This window comes from Sus scrofa, chromosome 7 (assembly GCF_054392235.1).
Source record: "Sus scrofa isolate SSC_HxYL_T2T_F1_AM1 chromosome 7, Sscrofa_HxYL_maternal_Yorkshire_Landrace_v2.0, whole genome shotgun sequence".
Lineage (NCBI taxonomy): Eukaryota > Metazoa > Chordata > Mammalia > Artiodactyla > Suidae > Sus > Sus scrofa.
In genome coordinates, this window is record NC_139389.1 from 24141856 (window position 1) to 24153830 (window position 11975).

Below are 11975 nucleotides of genomic sequence, written 5' to 3' on the forward strand. Positions count from 1 at the left end.
GAGTTTATTTTTGTATGTGGTGTGATTAAATAGTCTAGCCTCCTTGTTTTATATGTGGCCATCCAATTTTCCCAGCACGACTTGCTGCAGAGACTGTCTTGTCTGCATTATATATTCCTGCCTCCTTTTTTTGTAGATTAATTGACCACAGGTGAGTGGGTTTATTTCTGGGCTCTCTTTTCTGTTCCATGAACCTGTGTGTCTGTTTTTGATAATACCATGCTGTTTTGATGACTGTGGCTTTGTAGCATAATCTAAAATCTGAGAGGGTTATACTTATAGCTGTGTTCTCTTTTCTCAAAATTGCTTTGGCAGTTGTATTTCCATTTATCTTGAGTGTATGTAATTCTTTTGCCAGGTAACAGGAAATGAATGATGATGGAAAAACTCAATGCAACTTCTGGAGGCTACTTTGTCCTGCTAGGTTTTTCCGATTGGCCTCGTGTGGAAGTAGTACTCTTTGTGGTTGTCTCAATGTTTTACTTAATGACATTGACAGGCAACCTGTTCATCATTATCGTATCATACCTGGACTCCCATCTGCACACTCCCATGTACTTCTTCCTCTCAAACCTGTCTTTTCTGGATCTCTGCTACTCTACCAGCTTCATCCCCCAGTTGCTGGTCAACCTCTGGGGCCCAGGAAAAGCCATGTCTTATGTAGGTTGCATGACTCAACTTTACTGTTCCCTGGCACTGGGATCCACAGAATGTGTGCTACTGGTGGTGATGTCCTATGACCGTTATGCAGCTGTATGTAGACCCTTGCATTACACTGTCCTCATGCACCCTCGTTTCTGCCATCTGTTGGCTGTGGCTTCTTGGGTAAGTGGCTTCACCAACTTGGCACTTCATTCCTCATTTACCTCCTGGGTACCCCTGTGTGGACATGGCCAAGTGGACCATTTCTTCTGTGAAGTTCCAGCACTGCTGCGACTGTCTTGTGTTGATACAAGACAGCTAATGAGCTGGCCCTCATGGTCACGAGCTCTGTTTTTGTTCTCATACCTCTCATCCTCATTCTCAGCTCCTCTGGTGCGATTGCCCGTGCTGTGCTGAGGATGCGGTCAACAGCTGGACTTCAGAAAGTCTTTGGGTCATGTGGAGCCCATCTTCTGGTTGTGTCCCTGTTTCTCATTCCAGGAATGTTTATATATCTCCAGCCCCCATCAGGAGGTTCTCAAGATCAAGGAGAGTTCATTGCCCTTTTTTATACTGTTGTCCCACACAGCCTCAACCCTCTAATCTACACTTGAGAAACAAAGAGGTAAGAGGGGCAGTAAAGAGATTAATGGGGTGAGAGTAAGCCTGTGTACTTGTGACATGAATAGAATAATGGAGCATCTCTTCACCAGTGGTTCATCTGCCCATCCATATATCAACCACTCTTTCATTCACTTACGTTGTCAGCACTGATGGAGCATGTACTTTCACTATATCACAGAGTTTGTGGCATTAGATATGAATTCAACACAGACTGCCCACATGACAACCTCCCTAGAGTGGAGAAAACAACCATGTAAAATCAAAATCAAACTCAATATTAGATTTTTTTCAGTGGTGCAATCCTAAAAAAACAAAGGTATGCCTTTCTTAATCGAAAATGAGATATGGATTTATTCTAAAAATTGATAAAAGGGCAGGTGTTATATATGTTTCTCTTTTGGCCACACCTGTGGCATTTTAAGTTCCTGGGCCAGGGATCAAATCAGAGCTGCAGCTGCAACCTATGCCACAGCAGCGGGAATACCGGATCATTAACCTGCTGAGTCACAGTGGGAGCTCTGAGCAGGTCTAATTCTTATGGAGAGATGATATTCTTAATTGTAAATAACCTATACTGTGTCTTTTAATTTCTTACTTTTTGCGCAGAATTTGTCGTAAAATTTGTCTTGTTTTGATTAACTATAGTGAAATACCTTAAATCTTTTCTCCAATACATCCTTTTTTTGAAAGTAGTTAATTTTGAGAGAAATTTTGGTCTATGTTCTTTACTATACCTTTATCAATAGTAAGAAAATAAGTTTCATGAATCAGCGGTCTCTGAAAAAATGTAGCAGAAGTAAGCACCTCATATTTCGTTTTTCCCTCCAATATAGTGAGTAGTGTAAAGGAGATGGAAATAACTTGTAGTTATAATATATAGCTTGTGAAGTAACGGTCATCCATAGACTAGGTCAGGTAAGTACTTGGGGCCCCGGCATAACCTAAGTTTCTAAAAAGAATATCGGAAGCAACCAAGTACTAGGCTCTGAAAGCAATTTGATAAATCTGATGTGTACTTGAAAGAATTACGTGAAAATATACTGGAAAAATTATGACAAAGCTGTTTGAAAAATGTTAGTTTTTTTCTTTTTGAGCTTGATCTGACTTAAATATTAGTGGTAAGTACATTACGAAAATCAACTTATATATTTTCCGAGTAAAGAAATGTACTTTTATTAAAGTAATAGTTTTGTTACCTGTATTATTGCTGCTATCTCTATCTGAAATAAGTGTAGCATGCACATAACATTTTAAACTGGAATCCGTATTGTATGGTAATCCAAGTGCCAGCTGTAGTTTTGAGGCCTGTAACGATTTCACATGATTGATTCAAATCCCATTCCCAGAGTTCCCATCATGGCGCAGTGGGAAGGAATCTGACTAGGAACCATGGAGTTGTGGGTTCGATCCCTGGCTTGCTCAGTGGGTTAAGGATTCAGCATTGCCATGAGCTGTGGTATAGGTCGCAGATGCAGTTGGATCCCATGTTGCTGTGGCTGTGGTGTAGGCTGTTGGCTATAGCTCTGATTTGACCCCTAGCCTGGGAACCTGCATATGCTGCGGGTGTGGCCCTAAAAGGCAAAAAACAAACAAATAAAAAAACCTTATCAAATCCCATTCCCTAAATTTTTTTTCTTTTCTTTCTTTGTTTTTATTTTTTTTTTCTTTGCTTTGCTTTTTAGGTCTGCACCTGGGGCATATAGAAGTTCCAGGCTAGGGGTCCAATAGGAGCTGCAACCTACACCACAGCGCATGGCAATGCCTGATCCTCAACCCACTGAGCAAAGCCAGGGATTGAAACCACAACCTCGTGGTTCCCAGTCAGATTCGTTTCTGCTGTGCCACAACGGGAACTCCCATTCCCTAAATTTTTAAAATGAAAAACACATCCCAAAACTTCCCCTCAGTTTCTGGTGTGGTTTGCAATTACATTGATTCTGATGTCTTAGCCTTTATGTGTCTGTCATTCTTTATCTCCACCTCGACACAAACAGTAATACAGCATACATTCATTTGTCCTTAACCTATTGTCTAAGAAAGGAAGAACCAAGAATCATGTACATGTAAGGACTGTTAGTAAATAATTAGTGCCGCACAGAGTGAACCATCACAGAGCAAAATAAAACTTTTAAAAGCAAACCCAATAGTTTAGTTCTTTGAACCACCGTGTACTTATGGAAATCTTATTGTTTGCAACACTTCATGTAATACGCTGGCCTCTCACTATCTAATTCAAGAAAACTGTGGGAGTTCCCATTGTGGCTCACTGGTACTGAACCTGACAAGTATCCTTGAGAAAGCGGGTTTGATCGCTGGCCCTGATCAGTTGGTTAAGGATCCAGTGTTGCGTGAGCAGTGGTATAGGTCACAGACATGGCTTGGATGCCACGTTGCTGTGGCTGTGGTGTAGGCTGGCAGCTGCAGCTCCGATTGGACCCCTAGCCTAGGAACTTCAATGCGCTGTGAGTGCAGCCCCCAAAAGACAAACAAACAAACAAACAAACCCCAAAATAAAACCCAGACTTTGACATTTCTTGTCTCTTTTCTTTCTTTTTTGCTTAAAAACCATATGAATTAAAAAAAAATGTAGACTATTTTTTTGGAATGCTATAGTTATAGCATACATATATATTGAATCCTAGCTCCATTACCATGATCTTCTAATTAATTTGTAATTGAAAACAAAGTTCAGTTAACAAAATCCCCTCAAAGATTAACACAGATTTTGAGTTTATTGTTTTGTACTTTTCGAACTACTTAAGTGAATCTTATGCAATTTTATCACAAACCACAATGAGATATCTCCTCGTGCCTGTCAGAATGGCTATCATCAAAAACAAGACAAATAACAAACATTGGTGAGGAGGTAGAGAAAAGGGAACCTTCCTGCACTGTTGGTGGGAGTTTAACTTGGTAGAGCCACTATGGAAAACAGGATATAGGTTCTCAAAAAACTAAAACTAGAAGTACCATATGACCCAATAATTCCACTCCTGGATATAGATCTGAAAAGAAGAAACACTAATCTGAAAAGATATATGCACCCCAGTGTTCATAGCAGCATTATTTACAATTGCCAAGATGCAGAAACAACCCAAGTGTCCACCAACAGATAAATGGATAAAGGAGATATGATATAGGGGACACACACACACACACACACACCCAATGTGTGTTTTTACTTAGCCTTAAAAAGAAATCAGATTTTGCCATTTGTAGGAACATGGGTGGACTTGGAGGCAATTATGCTGAGTGAAAAAGTCAAACAGAGAAAGACAAATATTGCATTACATCACTTATATGTGGACTCTAAAAAATATAACAACCTAGTGACTCTAACAAAAAAGAAGCAGATTCACAAATGTAGAGAACAAACTAGTGAGAGGCGGCAAGTGGGCATGGCAACATGGTGGTAGGAGACTGAGAGGTACAAACTATTGTGTGTAAAATAAGCTACAAGTATATATTTTACAACACAGAGAATATAAGCAATATTTTATAACTAGAAATGGAGGATAACTTAAAATTGTGAATCACAGTATTGTACACATGTTGACATCTAATATTGTACATAACTGTATTTCAGAAAAAATAAAGGGAGTTCCCATTGTGGCTCAGTGGTAAGGAACCTGACTAGTATCCATGAAGATGCAGGTTTGCTCCCTGGCCTCGCTCAGTTGGTTCAGTGATCCGGCATTGGCATGAGCTGTGGTGTAGGTCGCAGACGTGGCTCAGATCTGGTGTTGCTGTGGCTGTGGCGCAGGCTGGCAGTGCAGCTCCAGTTTGCTAGCCTTGGACTTCCATAGGCTGAGGGCGCAGCCCTAAAAAGACCAAAAAGAACACCCCCTGCCCCAAAAAAGAGAACAGAAAAGAGAGAAAATAAATTGCCTAACTTTGGCTTTTCACCAACAACAATAAAATCTGAAGGGAAGAAGACACATGGCTTGCCGAAGTTTAAATGACCTCTGTGTGGCAAAATCAAGGTAATGACAGTAGAGTTTTGGTTCTGAGGCCCTTTGTCGTGACCAGCAATGCCCAGGGTAAACTAGAAGGTCTGAAATCCTACCACTGCCATCTCTGAACCTTGAACCACTCTTTGGTACTTTGACACTCACACTGCACACATGAGCGTGGGTCACAGGCAACTTTACTGAAGAACTAAGAAGGAATCCAGCTTGTTCTCAGCGAAGAATGGAGACTAAATGCTGTGAAGGACCAGCTTCTTCTCTACCCCAGGAAGTTTCTGCTCCCCATCCAGACAGATGGCTCCAGTCCCCTCATACCCATTCCTGTGCAGCGTATTCCCTAAACCCATGCTCAGTTACCTCTTCTGAGTGTGTCTCAGCAGTGCAGGCACAGATGTGTCATCAGATAATCACAGACACTAGCTCTGGCTTCCAGGCCAGATTCAGGTGTTTTATGCTCTTTTATTGGCCTCAGCGTCACATACTGTATTCTCTGTCTTACAAACATGGGACTGGAAGGTCAGGGGTATCACATGCTATGACAGCATTAAGTGAGTTGAAGCACACGAAGTTTCCAAATATAAGTCCATCATATTCCAATTACAATTCGACAACTAAAATAATAACACTTAGAGGAAAAAGTAGTACCTGGATTTACTATAGATTTCACAATGATAATACTTTACCATGGGAATCTGGCCTTGTCACTGCAGCAGCTCGGGTTGCTGCTGTGATGCGGGTTTCCTCCCTGGCCCGGTAACTTCCCCATGCCACCAATGTGGCCAAAAATGATTTTTACCATGGGAGTAAAATTTTCTGTCTATAATAATGTCGTATTAACATATGTTTTAAATACTTTTCTGAAACATTGCAGAGTCTAATGCACACTTACGCCTAAGTGCTCCTGAGAGTATCTCCTAAAGACAGGATCTAATCCAGGATCACCGATTAGATGTTTGTGTTATGTCTCTTAGTGTGCTTTCTTTCTCACTCCACTGTGTCTAACCTTTTTTCCCCCACCCTCTCCCCGACTCAGGCCCTAGTGGTCTCTGGGACTCTTCCAAGTCATTGGAATCCTGAGTCTCACAATTTGAGTAGTCAATTGGTTTTATGATAGCTGTAAGACTATTTTTGTTTGTTTGTTTTTGCTTTTTAGGGCGGCACCCACTGCACAGGGAAGTTCCCAGGCTAGGAGTCGAATCGGAGCTGTAGCTGCTAGGCTATACCACAGCCACACCAATGCCTGATCCGAGCTGAATCTGCGACCTCCACCACAGCTCATGACAATACCGGATCCTTAACCCACTGGCAAGGCCAGGGGTTGAACCTGCAACCTTATGGTCACTAGTTGGATTTGTTTCCGCTGTACCACAGTGGAACTTCTGGAAGACGGTTTTTGAACCAGAATTGTGATTTGCACTTACTTGAATCATCTCCCTTAGAGCAGGGTGCACTTCTGCCTTGCAGGTAGTTTTGCCATGCAGACCTGAGGACACCTCTCATGAGAACAAAATCATGGGTAAGCCTTTTTGATTTCTTCCTTAAAGACAATCTCAAATACATGTTTGCATTTGTAGTATCTTTAGAGCTAGAGGTTAAAAGATTTTGCTGCTTTCCATTTATTCTTCAGGCAAGACATGCTTGGTTGGGAGAAGAAGAAAAGATTTTGGCTAACTTCCTTGCAAAGTCAATCTTGAGATTGTTCATGCAACCTATCAAGGATAGAATAGAGTATACTCCCACCTTTGCATGTAATATGAAACTTCCTTCGGCAGAGCTTCTCAGTGGATAATGACAGTATTCTTCATGCTGGAATATACTGAACATATATGACTTGGAAATGTGAAGCAGTCTTGTACAAACGGCGTGTTTCTGTGGCTTTTCCCTGCCACTACCCTCAACATTCTTTATCCTTAAATTTTTTGGTGTATTCCCTTAGGAAGTCCCAATATTTCAGAGTCTGGAAAACACTCACAATTTTGAAATTAGTTGTCTTTACAGGCCTTCAAGATGAAGAAGCAGTCAGAATAGCTCTTAACTGTCTCTTAACTAAGCTTTTGACACAAATCTTGCTGGGTTTTTCCCTCCAAACTAAAAATTACCAATGCCTCTGTGTTTAAGACTAGGTTAGACAAAGGATGTCTTTAATGAAAATGATTAGAGATATTATTTCACATCACAAAATTTTCATTTGTATTGCTCTCTGTGTGTGTGTGTGTGTGTGTGTGTGTGTGTGTAAAATTAAAAATCCCATTTGGCAACCAGCCACCAATCAGGCAAATTGTAAAATTATTTAGAATTTTTTCCAAACTGTATATACCAAAGTCTATTTGTCTCAAGAACTGGACCAAGCATCAGATGATTTTTTTTTTTCAAATGGCTGCACCTGCAGCATATGGAATTTCCCAGGCTGGGGTTGAATTGGAGCTGCAGCTAGGTCCTGTGCCCAGCCACAGCAGTACCAGATGCATCTGCAACCTATGGCTCAGCTTCTGGCAATTCTGGGTCCTTATGCTGAGTGAGGCCAGGGATCAAACCTTTATCCTCATAGAGACATTGGGTCCTTAACCCACTGAGCCACAACGGGAACTCCAGATGATCTTTTTTTTTTTTTTTAAATTAAAAATTAGATATGGGTTGGAGTTCCCGTCGTGGCTAAATTGGTTAACAAATCTGACTAGGAACCATGAAGTTGCAGGTTCGATCTCTGGCCTTGCTCAGTGGGTTAAGGATCCGGCATTGCCGTGAGCTGTGGTGTAGGTTGCATACGTGGCTCAGATCCCGCGTTGCTGTGGCTCTGGTGTAGACCGGTGGCTACAGCTCCGATTTGACCCCTAGCCTGGGAACCTCCATATGCTGCCGGAGCAGCCCAAGAATGGCAAAAAGAGAAAAAAAAAATTAGATATAGGTCACAGTTGGTTCTTCTTTGGAAGAACATGCCATTTTCCATTAATAGTTTGCTTAGATTTTGATTGTACCAGAATGCATGTCAGAAAAGTTCAAATGATTCTTGTTTTTCTTACCTGGTAATGTCTTCACTACACAACACTGTTGATTTCTCATCATATTAATTCAGTATCAAGTAACAATAAAATCCTTTATTTGCTTAAAAACATAACTAATTTTTTGATGAAGTTTTAGGTTGAGTATGAATCCTAGAACTAAGTTTATTTTTGTAACTAAGGTACTTTTACCTTTTAATGATATAGATTCTGAGCATCAGAGAGCTACTTGTGTTCGTTGAAGTAATCAGTTGCTTTCCATTCTAGAAATATCAATTGTTTCTTTCTCATAATGATTCTTGCACTGTTTCAGAAGGCATTCCTGGCTGTTTCCATCATGCGCCAAATGTTTACATGTTGTGGTTCGTTATTACATCACTAATTTTCTCTTACTGATTCAGAAGGTTCATGCTTATGCTCTTAAACAGAAATGTTAAGAAAATTATGCACATATTTTGCCCACCTATTTAATTTATTTTAATATTTAAGAATACATTTTAAGGTTTTTAGGTAAATATTCAAACCCTGTATACTTTTTTTAAAAACAAGACCCACAATGAGTTTTTCAAGAAGAAGTAGCGTCTCCATAAGTTGAGGCTGATAGTCTCATGAGACTCCTGGTTGGTCTAAGGTTTATTTATTTATTTTTTCTTTTATTTATTTATTTATTTATTTTTTGAATTTATTACATTTATTGTTGTACAATGATCATCACAATCCAATTTTATAGGATTTCCATCCTGTGACCCCAGTGCATCCTCCCACCCCCTGAACTGTCTCCTTTGGAAACCATACGTTTTTCAAAGTCTGCGAGTCAGTATCTGCTCTGCAAAGAAGTTCATTGTGTCCTTTTTTCAGATTCCACATGTCAGTGAAAGCATTTGATGTTGGTGTCTGATTGTCTGACTGACTTCACTTAGCATGATAATTTCTAGGTCCGTCCATGTTGCTAAAAATGCCAGTATTTCGTTCCTTAATGGCCGAGTAATATTCCATTGTGCATATGTACCATATCTTCTTGATCCACTCCTCTGTTGAGGGGCATTTAGGTTGTTTCCATGTCTTGGCTATTGACAAGAGTGCTGCAATGAACATCAGAGTACACTTGTCTGTGAGTCATGGTTTTCCCTGGATAGATGCCCAGTGGTCTAAGGTTTAGAGTGTCTCACTCTGAATGCCCAGTGGCAGTGTGCTGCCCTCTTAGACATGGCCAATGTTGCAGAAAGTGGTGGAATATTTCTTAAGGGACACTGTCATAGGAAATCCACTGATGAATAGTTGCCGTGATGACTAGCTTGAATGAATGGGTTTATATTATTACTTTATTCACTTCTTAACACCATTAGAATTTTAGTGTGTGCCACCAGAATAGAACTCTTTTTAATACATTTCCACAAACAGTGCCCTTATGGGTGCATTATTAGCCAAGTGTCCCCTTGGTCTAAGAGCATTAGAAAGAACATGAGAAACAGGACACAGGACAAGAAGACCCTGTGCCATGATCTGGGGAAGTATGAGACAAGAATGATTTGTCAGAGAAACTCCTATATACCTAGTCACTTGTTAAAGAATGTCATTTGATGTCTGCGAACTATCACTTGGAAGTGAAAACGCTCCTCACCAGGTTTCCCCAGGCACCCTTTACATCCTTGTTCCTCAGAGTGTAGATGAAAGGGTTGAGTGTAGGAGTCACCACTCCATAGAAGAGAGCCATGAACTTGGGCTGGTCCCTAGAGATGGAGGAAGGGGGCTGAAGGTACATGCTAATGCCTGGACCAAAAAGGAAGAAAACTACAATGAGATGGGAGGAACATGTGCCAAAGGCTTTTTTTCTTCCCTCCGAAGATTTAATCTTAAATACAGCATGTCCGATAGAAGCATAGGAAGCAAGAATGAAGCATAGTGGCACAGCTAACATGAAAATGCAAACCACAGAGAGTGTGAGCTCATTGGTGCCCTTCTCACCACAGGGTGCCTTTATCAGAATGGGAATCTCACATATCAAGTGATCCAGTGTGTTGTGACCACACAGTGGTAAGTGTAATGTGACAGTGGCCTCTGAGACAGCGTAGGTCATTCCACCCAGCCACACAGTGGCCACCAGTAGGATACAGGTGCACCGATTCATGATGAGGGTGTAGTGCAGAGGCTTGCAGATGGCCACGTAGTGATCGAAAGACATAATAGCCAAAAGCAGACATTCTGTGCCTCCCATTATGTGGAAGAAATAAATAAAGCTGAACGGCACAGCGCAGATAGCTGATTGTCTTCTCAGATCCTCCCAGGTGAAAGAGCATCTGAGGGACAATGCTTGTGGTGTAGCACATGTCCAGAAAGGAGAGGTTGGTGAGGAAGAAATACATGGGGCTGTGCAGACGGGAGTCTAAGGTGGACACCAGAATGATGGCTATGTTTCCCACCATGGCCATGGGGTATGTTAGAAGCAGAATAATGAACAGAGGAAGCTCCAGCCAGGGACGATCCGCAAAGCCAAGTAGAATAAACTCTTCTGGATGGCTTTTGTTAATTCGTTCCATTATCTGCAGTTTGCTTCCCCTGTATCGGAGCAGTGGCAGGAAAGGTAGAAAGATTTTGAGAAATGACAAACGCAATTGTGTATAGTGGGAGCATATGCACACAATTAAGCATCCATTCATAGAAGACTGGGTGCAGTCACTTGGGTGGGTAGGGGAGGATAATTAAAAGATGTGACACCAGGGGACTTAATTTCTCCTCATGACCCTACAGCATAAAGACAGCTACCTTAAGCAAGTAACCAAAACTTTCTGAAATGGAATCTACTACTCTGTGTGATAAAGATGACAATGAGCATGTCCTTGGGCTCTGGTAAGGATTGAATGCCAAGCAGAAGTGACTGTGTTTCAGATGCTCCAAAGTAATGCTCTTTCATCCCTTGGTTTGCAGAAATACCAGCTAAGTTTATTGGTTCCTACCTTCAAGTGCCCGATGAAGTAGATGTGGCTGGGTCTTAGGAATTACATAGGTCTTTTTCAGAATCCCTGCTGCAAGGCCTTACTGAAATGTTAAGAAGAGTGAAAGGGTGGAGTTAGCTCTAGGACAAGGAGGAGTTGGAGAGAACCTAGCCCTAGCCCTTAGTTATCATCTAGATAGGTTTGTCCAGATGCAGGTTGAATTATTATATCATCCCCATGGGGACTAAGAAGGCTTTTACAATTTAAATCCATCTTGGTCATTTAGAATTGAGCAAGAAACTTAAACCCTTAGATGACAGCTTGCTGAAGTATAAACTGAGAGAATTTAGCTATAAATATGTTTCTCCCAACTCAAACATTTGTTGTTGGATGTCCCTTTTCTTGCATAACTACTTTGTTGAAACCAGGCCATTGATTGTTCATGTCAGAATTTATTATCTATCTTGTAGGAGTTTTTCTTTATCCCGGGGGCTTATCTTGTTTTTAGGTAAGGCCTTGGCCTGTTATCAACAGCTTACTTACTTATATGTAGCTACAAATACGACATTTATGTCCAGGGAACTGGAACAGTAGGATAGTATTTCCACTGAGGACCAGAGAGTCATTGGTTTAGAGGCAGCAGATTACATTTGGAGGCTGGCAAAGCACAGTTTTCACATACTCTGTTTCTCTGAGTCCTCAAGGCCATCGTGTGAGGTGTCACATCGAACTCCCCTGGGCTAAGATATTATTTTGATTCCAAAAGAACCCTAGGTCTGTTGTGCACAGTGAGATAATATAATAATAAT

At 41.1% G+C, this 11975-nt stretch overlaps 1 protein-coding gene and 1 pseudogene across 1 annotated transcript; one reads left to right on the forward strand and one right to left on the reverse strand.

The window, feature by feature from the left end:
* Positions 1–375: 375 nt before the first annotated feature.
* Positions 376–1256, forward strand: LOC146401371 (olfactory receptor 2J3-like). The gene is made up of 3 exons (XM_084970483.1): positions 376–554; positions 606–825; positions 957–1256. The coding sequence occupies exons 1-3, from the start codon at positions 376–378 to the stop codon at positions 1254–1256; spliced, it is 699 nt and encodes a 232-aa protein (XP_084826609.1).
* An 8571-nt stretch (positions 1257–9827) lies between these two features.
* Positions 9828–10770, reverse strand: LOC110258525 (olfactory receptor 2B11-like; annotated as a pseudogene).
* Positions 10771–11975: the final 1205 nt, after the last annotated feature.